This window comes from Rhinolophus ferrumequinum, chromosome 4 (genome assembly GCF_004115265.2).
Source record: "Rhinolophus ferrumequinum isolate MPI-CBG mRhiFer1 chromosome 4, mRhiFer1_v1.p, whole genome shotgun sequence".
Lineage (NCBI taxonomy): Eukaryota > Metazoa > Chordata > Mammalia > Chiroptera > Rhinolophidae > Rhinolophus > Rhinolophus ferrumequinum.
The window spans coordinates 25,244,945-25,260,677 of NC_046287.1; the positions used below are offsets into that span (position 1 = coordinate 25,244,945).

At 38.3% G+C, this 15,733-nt stretch overlaps 1 protein-coding gene across 4 annotated transcripts in view; it reads right to left on the reverse strand.

The window, feature by feature from the left end:
* Positions 1 to 287: 287 nt before the first annotated feature.
* KLF12 (KLF transcription factor 12) overlaps positions 288 to 15,733 on the reverse strand; it is a 400,237-nt gene continuing 384,791 nt past the window's right edge. For 3 of the 4 annotated variants that reach the window (XM_033104440.1, XM_033104441.1, XM_033104442.1), the window contains one exon: positions 288 to 9,947. In XM_033104440.1, coding sequence (XP_032960331.1) covers positions 9,766 to 9,947 — 182 coding nt within the window. In that variant the 3' untranslated portion in view covers positions 288 to 9,765. The remainder of the gene's footprint in view (positions 9,948 to 15,733) is intronic. The other variant, XM_033104439.1, reaches the window with a different exon arrangement.

Genomic DNA, 15,733 nt, shown 5'->3' on the forward strand with positions numbered 1-15,733 from the left:
ATTTTTTTAATATCATTTAATATTTCTGGGCCTCATTTTAGTTTTACATTCATTAAAATATTAAGTTAGAAAAAAAAAATATTAAGTTAGTAATCTCTTTTTAGGTGCTGATTGTTATGAAATAAAAACCCAGTTCATATTTTTAATATATAGTCTATCTTGTTCTGTGTTTTAAATTACTATACAGAAATGGTAAAACTTTTCATAACAAAGGTTTAATTAGAATGGTTAATAACTATGATTTCCAAAGTGTCTGAGTAAGTCTTAGTAATAATTAGGGAGTTTTGTTCCATACAAAATGCTTTATTTAACCTTCATGCCTTCATTCAGATAATTATACAAATGCATACATTTAAAGGTTTAAACTCTATTTCAGTTCACAGCTCAATTCATAGGAAAGTTGAATACAGAAAAGCAATGCACCAACAGAATATGTCCGAGACACCATTAAAAACGATAACACTTGTTCATTTAAATCTCTGAGAATAGACTGGAATAATCATCCTCTGAGAGAATCTCATTAGGAGGGTCTCCCTTTACATTATCAGAGGGCCAAAAAAAAAAAAAAAATCACCATTTTACAGTAAAAGGAAAAAAGCTCTGAGTATATTTACAATACATACACTATACATAAATACAAGAACAACACTTACATAATATTAACTTATAACAGGGCTTGCCTAAACACTACAGAGTATATAAATGCAGAGGAAACTATTGGGAAATTAGGTCTTTAGATAAGCTGGAGAAATAAATTCATTTGTAATTAAAACTCTGAACAGAAAATCAAATAAAGATTTAAGAAATTAACACATTTGCTTGCCAGCATCATTGGGGGGTTTTATCCTTTAATGTGTAGGATCTCCTCTGGTGCTTTGACTCTCGGGGGTCAGAGACCCGAGTCTTTCGTAAAATTGTATCTGTCAAGTAAATCAGACGCAGCATCTACTGAATTTGCTGTTTAGGGGCTTCAAGACTAGAATTACTGTTTTGTAAACTAAAGGATGTTTCTGTATTTTTACAGATAGATCTTGTAATCCAATCACCATGTATAATGAGTGAAGTGTTAAGGAAAAGTAAAAAGATTCCTGCTTGAAATGGCCACAGATGACATTTTTCTTTATTCCCATGTTATTTTTTTTTTCAAATACGACTGAGAGATTTAGTCAAAAGAATATGACGTTTGAATTGACCCCCCAACCCCCACACCAAGAGCAATGTCTAGACTACTACTAATTATAACTAAGTCATTTTAAGTGGCAGGTGGGTATCTTAAAGGTGGTCTGTTCTCCTCGTTTCACAACACAGAAACTTCTGAATACATTCTTCTATGGACAAACAAGAATTTGCTGGTTTCTCTTTTTTAAAATGAGCATGTTATGATACACATAATTGCATTATGATGCAGGATGACATAATACATAAGACGATGTTTTCAAGCTGGTTTTGTAAGTAGTTATCTCACATCCACAGAGTTGGCTTGTCATATGTTGCAATGTGTCCCACAGACATGAACAAAACAATACAGCCACCATTCCATACGGGGGATGGTGATTTTTTTAAAAAAATGATTTCTTAAACACAACAAATTGTGGACAGACAAGTTGATAGGAAAGAGCCTTGAATATAGGCACCAGTGCCCCAGTTCAACAATACCCATCCAATGTAATCAAGTTTGAGGAACGAAATATATACTGTAGTCTGGATATAATTACAAATTCTGCTATGGGAAAATGAGAAACACAAGTAGGGCAAAAGCATTTTCTCTAATGTTTTATTTTATGCTGTATCTTTGGAGCATGAAATTAGCAGAAAGATATTATGTACTTAAAATATCTTACTTTTTGATTACCCGGGCACTTTTACTAGAACTTGACCCAAATCCTACTCTCCTATCCAACATCATTTCTCAACAAAAAATGAATCTCTCTAAAAGTCTTGGTAAGCCTGCTTTGGAAAAAAGCAAGATATAATAATTCACACAAAGACTCATTGGTTCTTGCTTTGCACAAACAACAGACTCTGTTCCTTCAAACATTTAAAATTTCTAGAGATGAAGTCTAGAAAGAAAAAAATTCCTGATGTGATTATTTCCACTATTCATCTCTTTTCAACTCAAAGTTGTGGTTTTGTTGTTGAGAAATTATTGCTTGTGAAACCCAATTAACTGAGAAGAGAGCCCCTTGCCAGTGGATTGTGCACACAGAACACTCGCTTTCAGCACGGAAGGGAATTTGTTTATGCAGGTTTTAGCTCTTCCCTCAGCCAAGTAACAGGGAGAAAGATCATAATTCAGGAGATTCATTTTCAGAAAAAGAAACACCATGAGAAATGACATTCTCTTAATGTTTTCTAAGTCCATTAGTACTTCCATGAATCAATACTGTCAGAGACTTTGTTCTGCGCAGAAAAGGAGGAGGGGATTTCACTTCTCTGATGTTGGACAACTTCTCACGTAAAATTCAATTAAACTAACAATACTATAAACAATTTATTTATAAAATTATTTAAAACACTCCAAGGTGGTGCTGTTAGGTGAGAAATCTGAAAAGGAATGATCCGCTCTCTCTCCTTGCTCATCGTCTGGATGTTTGTGATTGCCACCCCATTAACAAGCACCAAAAGTAGGGCTCTGATACTAACAACTAGCTCCACGGAGGGCAAACTTTCAAATGCGCCTTCAGCAGACGCTAGCAGGGCTACCTAGGTGGAAAGGGTTTTAGTACACTTACAAAGAAATACGGAGAATCATGAAAACCCACTCTGGCTAAAATGCTACGGAGTAGGGAAGAGTTTTCATCATTTTTGGATCACCAGGACAAACATTTAGGAGGAAAGTGACAAGTTCAGGGACACAGCTAGTTGCTGCACTTTATTGACAATGATCCTTCATGTGTGACTTTCCAGAAGACTGATTTCAAATATTCTGTACCACAGACAAATCATATGCTATATCATGTCCCTGTGCATCTTACTTGGAAAATATGACGACTATGCGTCCATAATAAACTACTTAAGAGATATGGAAAGTTGGCTGCTGGGAACACACGTGCAGTGCAGGGAGGTGGAAAGAATATGGACTTCGGAGCCAGAGACAGGTAGAGCCACATGCCCATCCTGTCAGTCACTATTTCTGTGTTTGAGGAAAATTCAGCCCCTCTCTCCACGCCTCCGTGTCCCATTCATAAAATGTGGAACTGTTGTACAGATGAGAGGTTAATGTGTCTAAGAATTACCTAGTATAGTGCTTGGCACAGAGTAAGTGTTTAATAAAGAAGAGCCAGTATTTCATGGCTTACTGATTTTTGACCGTTCAAGTACTTTTAGTACTTTCGGACAACTTCCAGAAAGCAGCCCGGTCAGAAGACTTGACTTCAGTGAGGGTGAGGAAGTCAGCAGGTTTCCTAGGAGACTTCATTGGTTATTTCACACCCTATCCTGGCACAGTTTCCTTTTCCTTCTTCCCACCACTTGGAGGAGGAAACAGTAGACGGTTTTCTAGGCCTGTGGTCTGGTTCTGGAGAACACTGTCCTTCCTGGTCGTTTCCACTGTCTAAAGCCTGCGTGTTTAATCACCATTATATTTTTGAAATTGCTCTTACCAAATGTTTGGCTCTGAAAGAGTATAATTTTACTGATAGCCCTCAAAAGCTTGTTTGGGTGGATTTGTACTGAGATGGCAGGGCTGGAGAATTTCCGGAAGTCTCGTCTATTCACATAATCTCATTGTATATTTCTATTCATGACTCCACTGTTAGCAGTAAAATAATTATAGGCAAAAGTTGTAAAGTTCTCAACGTAAATCTGGAAATTTCCAGGACTAACTGCAAACCTTGGTTAAAAGCTAGGCTTACTAAGTGTCAGTTATACTTCAGTAGACTTTTCAGGGATAAATGATTGTGTCAATGTTCATTCCACAATGCTTCTCAGAGAACAGGAAATATCAGGAAAAAAAAGGAAATGAAGAAATGCAGAGACGGATTTGTGCATCTAATATTAGTGGATAAAATAAAGTAAAACAAACAATATCTCTAGTGTTTTGCTCTAAATAAATTGGCTTATGTTAACCGAGCAAAACTTGAGGCACACTCAGTGACTCCTACGTTTGGGGCCAATCACAGTGAAATTTTTATCTCAAAATTATAATTGCCATGTGCTATAGTGTATGTTGAAGATAACCCTAATGTTCAGATTTGCATTTTTACATTCTGTAAGTAAGAGAGATTAAATTAAGAAATGCTAACATAAACAAGATTAGGTATACTTAAAAAGACACCAAAGAATTTTAGTGGGTGTGTGAACAGACTCAATTTACTATGTGCATATATTTACTCTGTGAGTGTGTGTTTCCCAAATGAGGAGGAAAAACCCAGTCTCATGAAGAATTATTGCTGTTGTAAATGTATAGGAATATCTCATTGGTCATAATGTTTATTGACAGGCACTTTCAGCTTTTAATTCATTTCTGAAAATGGGCACTAGCTTATTCCTATCGCCAGTATAGATTCATTTACCATGTGGCCGTATCTAGAACACTTAATCTTGTCAGCACGTAGCTACTCCTAAAAGTATTCCATTCCCTCTGGAACTAAACAAGACTAAACACCTGTACAGGGTTTCTGATCAAGAACTACTTCGTTGAGGAGGAAGAGAACTGAGAAAAGAGAACAATTGCTAGATGCTTCTCTTTAGCACAAGTGAAATCCTGTGCCGCTGTTTTCCCCCTTCAGGTAGACATTTTGAGTTTGGAATCAGTGGTTCACAGCTTAATATGACTTTACTACTGTGTTTCACATCCTGGCTAAATTGAGACAAGTGGCCACTCCATTTTGTCAGAGCACATGGAATGTGCCGTGAGAAAGTGGAACAGAGTTCCCATGGCAATGTCGCTAATTGTGTGTAAGATATACAAGGCATATCTGAACAATATTTTTTTATTGTGATGAAAACTAGAAGCTCTTTTTCCCAACATACTTCATCAAACTATTTACAACCTCTGTAAAATTTGTGAGTTTGAAAATACTTTTCCCACTATCACATATGGTACGAATACAGTAAAATATTTCACTCTATTTTTTATGCAGTATCCTCCTATTTCATTTTCTTACGAAAATCTGAATTTCTATTGCAATTGCACAGTATTTAGCATATTTAAAGTACCAATGGACATGGGTTGCTAAACAGACATTATTCTATAATGAAAGTGTGAAAATATAGCATTTTAAAATTTTATGTACACTTCTTAACTATAAAATGCAGGCAAAGTCATATATAGCATTATAAGCTGATTCCCCAATAAGGTAAATAACTTACATTTCTAGACAGCAAGGATTATTACAAATTCATTCTTTAAAAAAAGTTCTTTGTTGATATTTATGAGCCTGTTGGCTGCTGCATATATGGGTGTGTATACACATGTGCATGTGCTGGGGGTACCTGTGCAGGTAAGTGGGTGGCAGTGTGGGGATAAGTAGAAATGCAGTATGGAAGACATAACTTACCAAACCTCTTTTTAAAACAAAACCAAATCAAAGCGAAAGAATTTTTATTGAGACGCACTACCTCTGAAAAACTAAAGGAAGAGATTTGGTCAATGACGTTGTAGAATACATTTACTGCCTACATGTACAGGCATTAGCAAAGAGCAAAATCTGAGATTGGATTATGGACTATGAGTATTAAGGCTTCCTGGGCCTATTATGATTTGTAAGAGTTATCTCACGTTCAGTCCCTTACATGAAGTCTATAACTCAATGTATCATGGCTGCTGGTATTCTTAACACTGCTTCAATTCTGTCAAACCGTACCAGAAATGTTAAGACACCTTTATGACAACATCATGGCTACATATCTAAGCAGTCATAACAACAGAACCGAGGCGTAGTAATACATTGGAAGGCCTCACCTCACCAGATTTATTCGATTGCAGCTTTGGTAAGTATAATAAATAAAGTACAGAATAAGGAATACTGCATCTTTATCCATATACATGTTATCATTCTAATGAACTGATTTCAAAGTGCAGAATTATATTTATGTTTAAAACACAAATGGCAATTCGAAGTTTAAAAAAAAGTACAAAAAATGAACATAATCTCTGTTATGAGCTATTCAAAATTTCAACCACAATGAGAATGACCTTTCTAATCATTAGAACTGGCATTGTAAACACTGTAGCTTTTTGTAAGTTTTTTTCCCCCTGACAATCTTCTTCCTATTTTCCACTTAAACTATAAAGTGACTAAAAAGTGCTTTTTTTTTTTTTTTTGCAGTGTGGTTTATGTTACTGTTATTCAACTGCATTTGAAAATAAATGTCCTATAATGTTTTGTAAAAGTAATGCCAGGCAGTAGTATAATCTTTACGGTAAAGCCATTAGGAATTTCAGTCTAAATGTCTTAATAGAACTTAAGACAAGTGATCAAGCAGGCTTCTCAGCTACTACACACAATTGACAAGATGGGGCTGGAGGACAACGGGGAAGCATGAATTTTTTTCCTAACAACTTCAGATGAGAACACGAAGAAGGAATCTATTAAAACCTCAAAGCCTGAACCTTACAACTTTCAAATAATGTTAACTCCCTTGAACTCAATGTATACAATGCAAAGAGATAGCCGGGTCCATGGTGGCTTCTCAAGCCATCACCACCACCTGGGTGTAAGTTCCCAAACATGCACACATGCCCTGTTGCACACTGAAGAGACTCAAATTGAAAACCAAAGCATCCTTCTAGGTAGGGAACAACTGACGAGTCCTTCGGATTCTACTTCTTTTCTGTTGTTCACCATCTACTGTGCTTTTACAAAGAGGCGAGAATGAATATAAGATGAAATGGAGGAGGCCTTTCCATGCCTCAAGACATTTCTACTTAAAAATCCAGTTCCTTCTCTCCCTAACCACTTTCCTTTCCATGGGGAAACATTTGTAGAAAACTCAACAAAGAGCATTTGCTTTATCCCAAGACAAGCCCCAAATAAGTTTCGGTCCTGGAGCTAGATCAGGAACTCATTCACTACTTGTGCTTCAATCCCTCCCTCCTTAGAAGTATCGATATGTCAAAAGGAGGAAATGCTGTCATGCTGACAGGCTTTATCAGTTAACTTACTGTCTCCATCTGGTTTCCACTTTCAGAGGGTGAGGAGAAAAACTCACTTTCCTGAATCTTTCCTATGTTTTTAGAGAGGAGCAGCTCATGTAGTTCTGTGCTAAATTTAAATCAAGCTGTCACTCAGGAAACTCCCACTGCCTGTCAGTTCTATGAATTCTAAAAACCATTTGTACCTGTAACATTCTCAAGACATCTCTCAGCAGAGAAAAAGATTGGCTCTTCTTGTGAGAGCAGGAAGAATTAAATGGAGCCTATACTTCACCTGAGTGATTCACCTACTACCTGCCAAGTAGGTTCCAGATCTAGCAGAGAGGGCTCCACGGTTGTCTTGGCCACTCTGTGTGTTCTTTGCCGCTGACCAATCACCAATGCCGGCATGCATCAAGAAACCTTCTATTCCAAAAGGTCACAGGCAATACAAAGTAGGAGTTGCATACAGTACAGATAAAAAAAACTTTCCAGTTGGTAAAGGAAAAAAAAAACAAAACAAAACCCCAGTGCTTGGTGGGTAGTAGATTGTGTAGCTAAAGAAGCTATTTATCAATAGAATTGCAGCCCTTGTTGGAGGGAAATTGCCCGATGAATTTTTCATACCTGGCAGAAAATGTAGAGCACATATTTTTGAAGACAGAATTTGACCTGAAAATCATTACGCTGTTGCTTGAACATTTAAAAAAATTCCTTTTAATACCATCCAACAAATATTGTCTTTGTTTCAATGCTATAGTTCTTGCTTCATCTGAATAAGATGATCTGAATTAGAAGATGATCCTAAAAAGGATAATTCTGCAATTGGAAATTATTTCAGAATGTTCAAACATTTAAAAATGAGCTAGTAATATTGTGAGGTTAATTTGTGCAATTCCCCAAATCAAGTGTTTGTAATTAAAATACATTGCAAACGTCTATATGCTGGCAACCTTTTATATTTAAGCTATAAAAACCCTTACTAGCAGTAACTAAAAACCTCACCAAGCCCCTTAGCCACATAAAGCTGAAAAAAACACAGCTTTTAGTGGGGGAAAAATATGGTAATTTTTCTGAAAGAATGCTTGTTGGTGATGTATTGCTTTGTTTACTATATACTTTGCTAGTTGCCAAAAGGCTCATAATTTTAGGGGGTTGACGGGACTGTAATTTCCTCTCACCCTCAGCACAGGATGAGTGGGTACAACATCCTTGCAGATGCCAATGCAGAACCACTGGGTCCTGATACAGTTTAGAAAAATGAAATCTGTATAGAAGAACCTACTGGAGAGTCACTTATCCTTGGCTCTCCAAGTGAGGAAACTAGCACCATGACATGCTTTCCTCAGGGAGCGCTCCCTTTCCACTGACTCGGTTCCAAGGAGAACTGACCCATTAACCCAAGAGTTAATTCCCTGCTATGCCTCCCTGGTCTTTCCAGTCACCAAATAACTGTTTTCAAACAAGAAAAGGGGAGCATAATCTTTAATTGTGGTCGTCAACCAGGCAGGACAACAAACAGCAGAAAGATTACCTCAGTGCTGTGAATGTAACCAAGACATCTAAAATGCTGGGGTGTTTTTTACAATCCCTTTAGTAAGTATGAAAATTGGTAACGTGAGTCCTCAGTGAAGTTATTGTAGGAAAGTCCTTTTATTCATTATTGCTTTTCTCCTCAAGAGGCGCATTATTTCCATCTCTGCTTTGTCTGATTTTTCATGTTCACTGACTTTGCCTGGGCAGCCCCACCTCTTACCTTGGTGCCAGTGTGTCTAAGAAAGTTTTTTTTTTCCCCCGATTCCTTGTAATCAAATACTAGGGGCAGGAAGAGATGATGCCTAGGTGACAGAACACTGCAATTTGAAGTGGGGCAGTAGTTTTTTAGACAGGCTCTTCCTATTCAACTACAGAACACTTCTGTGCCAGTCCATGCCAGGGCAGACACCAGGACTAGACTCCAACTGAAATGTCGCTGCCCCTCTGCTCGAACAGATGAACAAAACAGAATCAAAACAGAACAAAAACAATCAACAACAAACAAATGAAAGATTCAATGTTGGTTTTCTTCAGGGCATGGCATAATGACAAGTTGCGGGCGATATCTAGTTGCCGCCATCGCTATTGCAACGGGCCGCCTGAGTGCCCCTTTATTTTCAGGTAATGGAACCTCTCCAACAGCTTCTTCTTTTCTACTTTCATGCTGCTTGCTGGTAACAGATTGGATGTGTATTCTATCTTACTCAGATAGTAACTAAAATTTTTGTAAAAAGGGATTCAGGGGTGGGATGACGGGAGGATAATCCCAATGTGAAAGGTCTTGCTCTAGCCATCAATTTGTGGTAGACGACCTTTAAAGTATCAATAACAAAATGTCTGACAGCTCAGAAAATGCACAAGCTACAAACATCTTTAAATGGCAGAGTACACAGCACGGAAAACAATGCCTGTCTCTTCAGCATGGTGTCACCGATCTCCTAGGCCAGCCTGAAGACGTTTCTCGTGTAGTCGCGATGGGGGTTACCTTCAGACCAAAAGGAGAAGTGTTCCTTCTTTTTCCTGCTCTGGTTTCAGACATCGTGGGATGGTGATGCCCTTTTGTGTTAACACTGTGAAGGGGATTCAGCCCTGCTGAACTGGGTGCCGCTAAGAGATCCAGCTCTTACGCTCAGCTGGACAGGTCGCATTCCTCACACCAGCATATGCCTCCGGCGGTGCAGTGCCAAATGATCTGACCGGGAAAAGCTGCGGTCACAGTCCGCACACTTGAATGGCTTCACTCCCGTGTGTTTGCGGTAATGCCTCGTCAGTTCATCCGAACGAGCAAACTTCCAGGTGCAGCCTTCCCAGGTACACTTGTAGGGTTTCTCTCCTGAAAGCAACACAGAAACACATGCTTTGGTGCGCCATTACTTTTCTGTCATAACCAAGCCAGCGCTATATACTGGGAAACTGTTTTCAATGGATTTTCCGTTTGGTGATCCTTTGTCAGGAATCCTAACCATCCTACCAGCAGGTTTGGGGTCAGACAGTTCGGGGTTTCAATCTCATCTCTCCTGCTGTGACATCTGGCAAGTTAGTTAACACTCGCATCCTCAATTACAGGTAAGTTACTCTGCAGTGAAAATATCAAAAGGCATAGGCTGATCGCTACCAGGCTGTAACTACCACTGGTAGACTACAAGAGGATATTAGAGCCCTACCTAGGGTGATTTGACAATAAGACTGAAACGCCCGAAGAATTAATTATAAAGGGTAATTAGTTATGTTTCATTTTGATACCCCTCCAAAATGTGCATTACTTAGATGGTTTAAGGCTATTTTAGGATACAATGTCCATTTATCGATTACTGAGAAGAATATACACAAAATTTCATTAAAATGTGAAGCACTCCACCACCCCTAGAAATTAGGTATTTAGTACATGTTATTCATAAACATCTACTTTTTCCATGTCTATTGGGAAAGAATCCTTGAAATCTTAATAGTGTCAAATTTAAATACCTTTTTCAGGGACTTAGGAATTAGGGCAAGGCCAGGAATCACCAAGTTGGTTCTAGTGTTGAAACTCACAGTAAAAAGCAGTCTGAAGAAGTATGTAATTTGACCTGGTCCCTCAGTCAACTTGTAAGGACAGTAAAATATGCAAAGGCTTTGCTGGGAAAAGATACACTATCCATTGTCCAAATGAGCTCCCAGGGGGAGCGGGACAATAGTTGACCCAGGTGTGCTTTTTCCTGGCTCTCATTCAGAATGGAAGCCCTGTCCCCATGCAACCCCACAAAAACCGATCTCTCCCCTGCCTTTTCCATCCAATAGTCAACAACATGTTACTCTGCCACGCATGGCTTCTGTGAAAAGAGCCTGAGATAGGGAGGAGGGCTATTTGGTGATCCCTGTGTACAGAGCTGCAAAGTGAGTTTCATTAACCCCACTTTACAGATGAGAAAACTGAGGCCCAACGTAGTAAAGTAACTTGCCCAAACACAGTAAAAAGATGTGTTTGGTGCCAAACCCAGTGCTTTTCACTAGGCTACAGTGGAATGAATAATTTTTCCCCCATCTAAACTTTGTCACATCTTCAGACAAAGTTAGTTCTACTTTCTTAGATACCAAATGATTCACTTTCTATTTCTATTAATTCATCTATCACATTATAGCATGTAGATTTTGTTTAGACTCCTTTCTTCTCTACCAGTTTCTGAACATGAGGAGGTCAAGGGCCATGTCTCCACTATTTTAGTATCCTCAGAGTCTGAAATAGGTGCCAAGCAAGTGCTTGAATGATTTAATAAAACTGCAACACACACACACACACACACACACACACACACACACACCCCACACACACACACGAAACCACTAAGCCCTGTAAATGAGATGTACAAGTAATACCTACATGGGAAAACTAGACCGAACTGGACCCAAGATTTGTCATTCCTCGGTTAAATAAATGCTATCTATATGGGTCCTTCAGGAGCAAATGACCCTTTCATAAGTGAGTGAATAGTACAGACCAGTTAAATCTAGAAACATTAATGCATTAATTGTGGCCCATAGAAAGCTCCAGGTTACTCTGAAAGGGCTCCTTTCAAGTAGAAACCTACTGACTGGATGAACCCAAAACCTCAATTTCTGACTCATTATGGAAGCCCTGTTGAGATAAAAATCTACTTTTGCAGGTGTCTACTAACCAGAATTAAAAAAATAAAAATCAGCAAAACCACTAACTTAAAAAGATGTGTGTGTGTGTGTGTGTGTGTGGGGGGGGGTGTCTACTAGATAGCGTATCAATGGCAACTGTTAACATGCTTTTATTTACATGTCATCCCTGTACGTTTCTGAAATTTACATCATGAGCACGGGCTCGAATAAGCTCAGCTTGATATAAATCACGTCTTCAAAAACACATCCATCTTTGAGACACTGAACTCAGGTAGCTGACTCTTTGTCATCAAGAGGCATCTCTTAGCTATCGCCTAGGTTATTATGGAACCAGCTACAGAGGCGTGTAAGGCCTAAGAAAGAAAGAATAAAGGATTTGCTTATCTGGGAAAAAGTATTTCTCAGTTGCGCGGTAGAAGGATGTGTGTGTTTATCCTGGTGAGGAAATGTTCTATGCGCATGACTGGGATTAGACAAGCTGCTGCACCCTCACCTGGCCAATCCACATCAGGTGAGCGGAAGGAACTCCATAACTGGGCTGGGACTGGAAGGCAGATAGGGGCAAGGAGAAGGAGACAAGAGTTTCCAGTCTCATTTTAAGAAGGATCTTAGAAGCCAGTATGGTCCCTGGAGGAACAGGTTCTTATCTCAGGTGCTCTCTGGATTTCCTCGTACACCCAATTTTGGCACTTAATATTCTCTGATTTCTTCCTCAAAATTATAACAGTCTACTTCTACTTTTCTGTTGGCTGTTTAATAATGGTATTTATGTCCTTTCCCTTTGAAAATTCACAGTCGGGGGTGATAAACTGTGGCCCCTGTGGCAAATCCAGTCTGTGGCCTGGTTTTTTTTTTTTGTTGTTGTTCCAACATGTAAGCTAAGAATGACTTTTAAATTTTTAAATGATTGAAAAAAATCAGAAGAGGACCATTTCGTGGCATGTGAAAATTGCATGAAATTGAAATGTTAGCATCCATAAATTAGTTTTTATTGGAACACAGCCACATTAATTTGTATACATATTGTTGATGGCTGTTTTCCAGTGACGACAGAATTGAGCATTGCAACAGAGAATGTGGAGCCTGCAATGCCTAAAATATTTCCTATCTGAAACTTTATAGAATGTTTGCTGATCCTTCACGTAAGGGAGGCGCACCTCTGCTTTTTGTAGGCTCCCTGATTATGCTACCTCATTGAACTAGAAGATGACACACATCGTTAGTTTGGGATGGGTAGGTGAGGGAGTATTCTGGCTACAGAATAATCACTTATTCTTGACTTAAGACCTCAATTAATAAACCTCAGTCTTCTCAGTAATAAACGCATGATATTCATGTCAAATACTTTGAGAGTTCTGGGCAACAGGAAATGCGTGATTCTCTGAAAAGGCTCATCCAATTCAATCAGGGTTTAAAACAACATCTTCAGAATCTTTTCTGCTCATTGAAAAATGAAGAAGGTCTTCCCTCCGAGAGTGAGGGTCAGGATGGAGTAGGGTCAGGAATGTCTCCATATCCTTGTCAAGGTAACCAAAAGGGCAGTGATTCTACACAGTGATGGAACCCCCTGCCCCCAGCCACTTTCAATACAGTTATGCCACAGTGGCCACTGTGAAGGATGACAAGTTACTATTCTACTGAGACTGGAAGGAGGCTACGTGGAGGGAAGGATCAGAATGTAGGAACTCAGATGTTTGGCAATGTTTCTAAGATGGATATTTTAAACGGGAGGATCAGGGAAAGCAACCACTGATGGCAAAGATTTCTCTGAGGCCACAAATGTGAAGCAGGGAAACTTAGTGCAAAATCTGAAGTGTTCTGTGAAGTGGAGTCAAATGCACCAAGCCATCATGAAAGACAAGGGTGAATGAAATGGGTGAAGGTGGTCAAAAGGTACAAGCTTCCAGTTATAAAGTAAGTCATGGGGATGTATGCATAGCATGGGACTCTAGTTAATAACATTGCATTACGTATTTGAAAGTTGCTGAGAGAGTAGATCTTAAAAGTTCTCATCACAAGACAAAAAATCGTACCTATGTGTGCTGATAGATGTTAACTACACTTATTGTACTGATCATTTCACAACATACATAAATACTGAATCCTTATGTTGTACGTCTGAAACATGTTGTATATCAACTATATCTTAATTTAAAAAATGACAAGGGAATAGGCCTCAGAAATACAAGAGGCAGACACTTCTTTACTCATGAATAAAACCAATGAAAATGACATCTAAGCTTATAAGTTTTTAGGGGCTAAGTGATTAATGAAGGCATATAGTAAAGAATGCAAACCTTCTTCACTGGGGAGGGCGGGAGGGAGGAAGTATATCAGAAAATAGGAAACTTAAGTATCTGAGAGATAAATGAGTTTTCCTTGAAAATTTTCCAACAAAAATGCATAATTTCTTTTCTAATATGCAAAACAATCTTATGCATAACATTCCTTGTCCCCATTGCCTCATTAATAAAACTAGAGTTTGGGTATTCTATCTCCATGTTTAAAAAGAAGGAGGTAAAAAACTCCAAAAACCCAAGACCTTCAAATCTCCCTTCAAAATGAGAGCCTGAGCTATGGCGGTAAGGAACGAGGACCTCGATGGCTCCTCTGACCAGGCGGACAGCTGGCTTTTGCCCCTCGCTTCAGAGAGACCTAGGTTTCCATTATACCTGCCCAGTGCCTAGCATTTCATTAAAAACAAACAAACCATGAATGCTCTCTTTGAACTACTCAAATGTTAGAAATGGATGCACGAACAATTTTAGTGGCTACTGCATTTTCTAAAAAGGTGCATTGCATTGCATTTTGTGCTCTGAAGCAATCTAAAGGGTATACTCTTATAAACAAATTATCATAACAGAAACTAACTTTATGATGTGAATAAAAACTAATCAAAATGATAAATACGTTTGTAAGATATATTGTAGTGTACATAAAATGAGCCCTGAAGGATATAGTGAAGAACAGACAGAATCCATCTCCCATCCTACTTTCTTTCCTTTAAAATCTTGCTAGAAAACAGAAAGTTAAATTTAATGTTAAAAAGTCAATGGTAGGGACAGAATGGTAGGTAAACATTCCATGAAAATGTTCTTATGGAACGAGTTGGCTTGGACAAAGGAGTTAGGCATCTCACAGTGCCTGTTTCCACTGCTCACCGCTGCTTTGCATCAGGCCGAATGAAGGTAATAGTAAACACGATTTGTCACGTTTTCAGAAATAGTGAACTGTCCTTAAACTCATTTGAATTAGGATTCTGCAAAAGTGTTATTCAAAACTGTTTTCCCTAGAAGTAAGCTAAAAATAAAAATAGCATACCCACCTTCTTCACTCCTTTTCTCTAACCCACAAGTAGACTTAGAAACCCTAGTGGCAGAATCTTTGAAAATATATTTAATATTTTTCAAAATAATCAAGAGCTTGACTCCACCATCAGATCATCTTTGATTTTGTTTCGTATAGTAATCCTATAAAATAGTGAAATGATATAAAATGGCATTTTATGTATGTCTTTACCAGTAAGTGTTAGTTAAGTGATTTTTCTTTTTTAAGTTGAGACATTGAATTGCTACCATGTAAGAAAAATCAAAAGACAGGAGCTCAGGAACTGGCAGCTTAACACCAGCCAAGGGGTGGCTTATTAAGTTCTAGGTTTTCAATTCTGAAGTGAAGGTCTCTGTGTCCCACGACAAACCCGTAAGCCATTTCTACCGTTTGTTATTTAATAAAAAGAATCTGACCATTTTCCAGCACAACTTCTGTTCTCCTCCAGTTCTTTAAAACACCTGGACTAAACCAGAACACTTCTGAAAAAAGAAAATGTTGACTAAAACTAGTAGCAAGAGCATCTATTTTTTAATGTGAAATAGTCCTGTAAAGATTAAAAAGAGAACATACCAAAAAAAAGGGTTTTTGTTAATTTTTGTTCTAAAATACTCTTTTTCATTCCACATTTGGGGTTCATGTTAAATATAATTTTATATGTATATT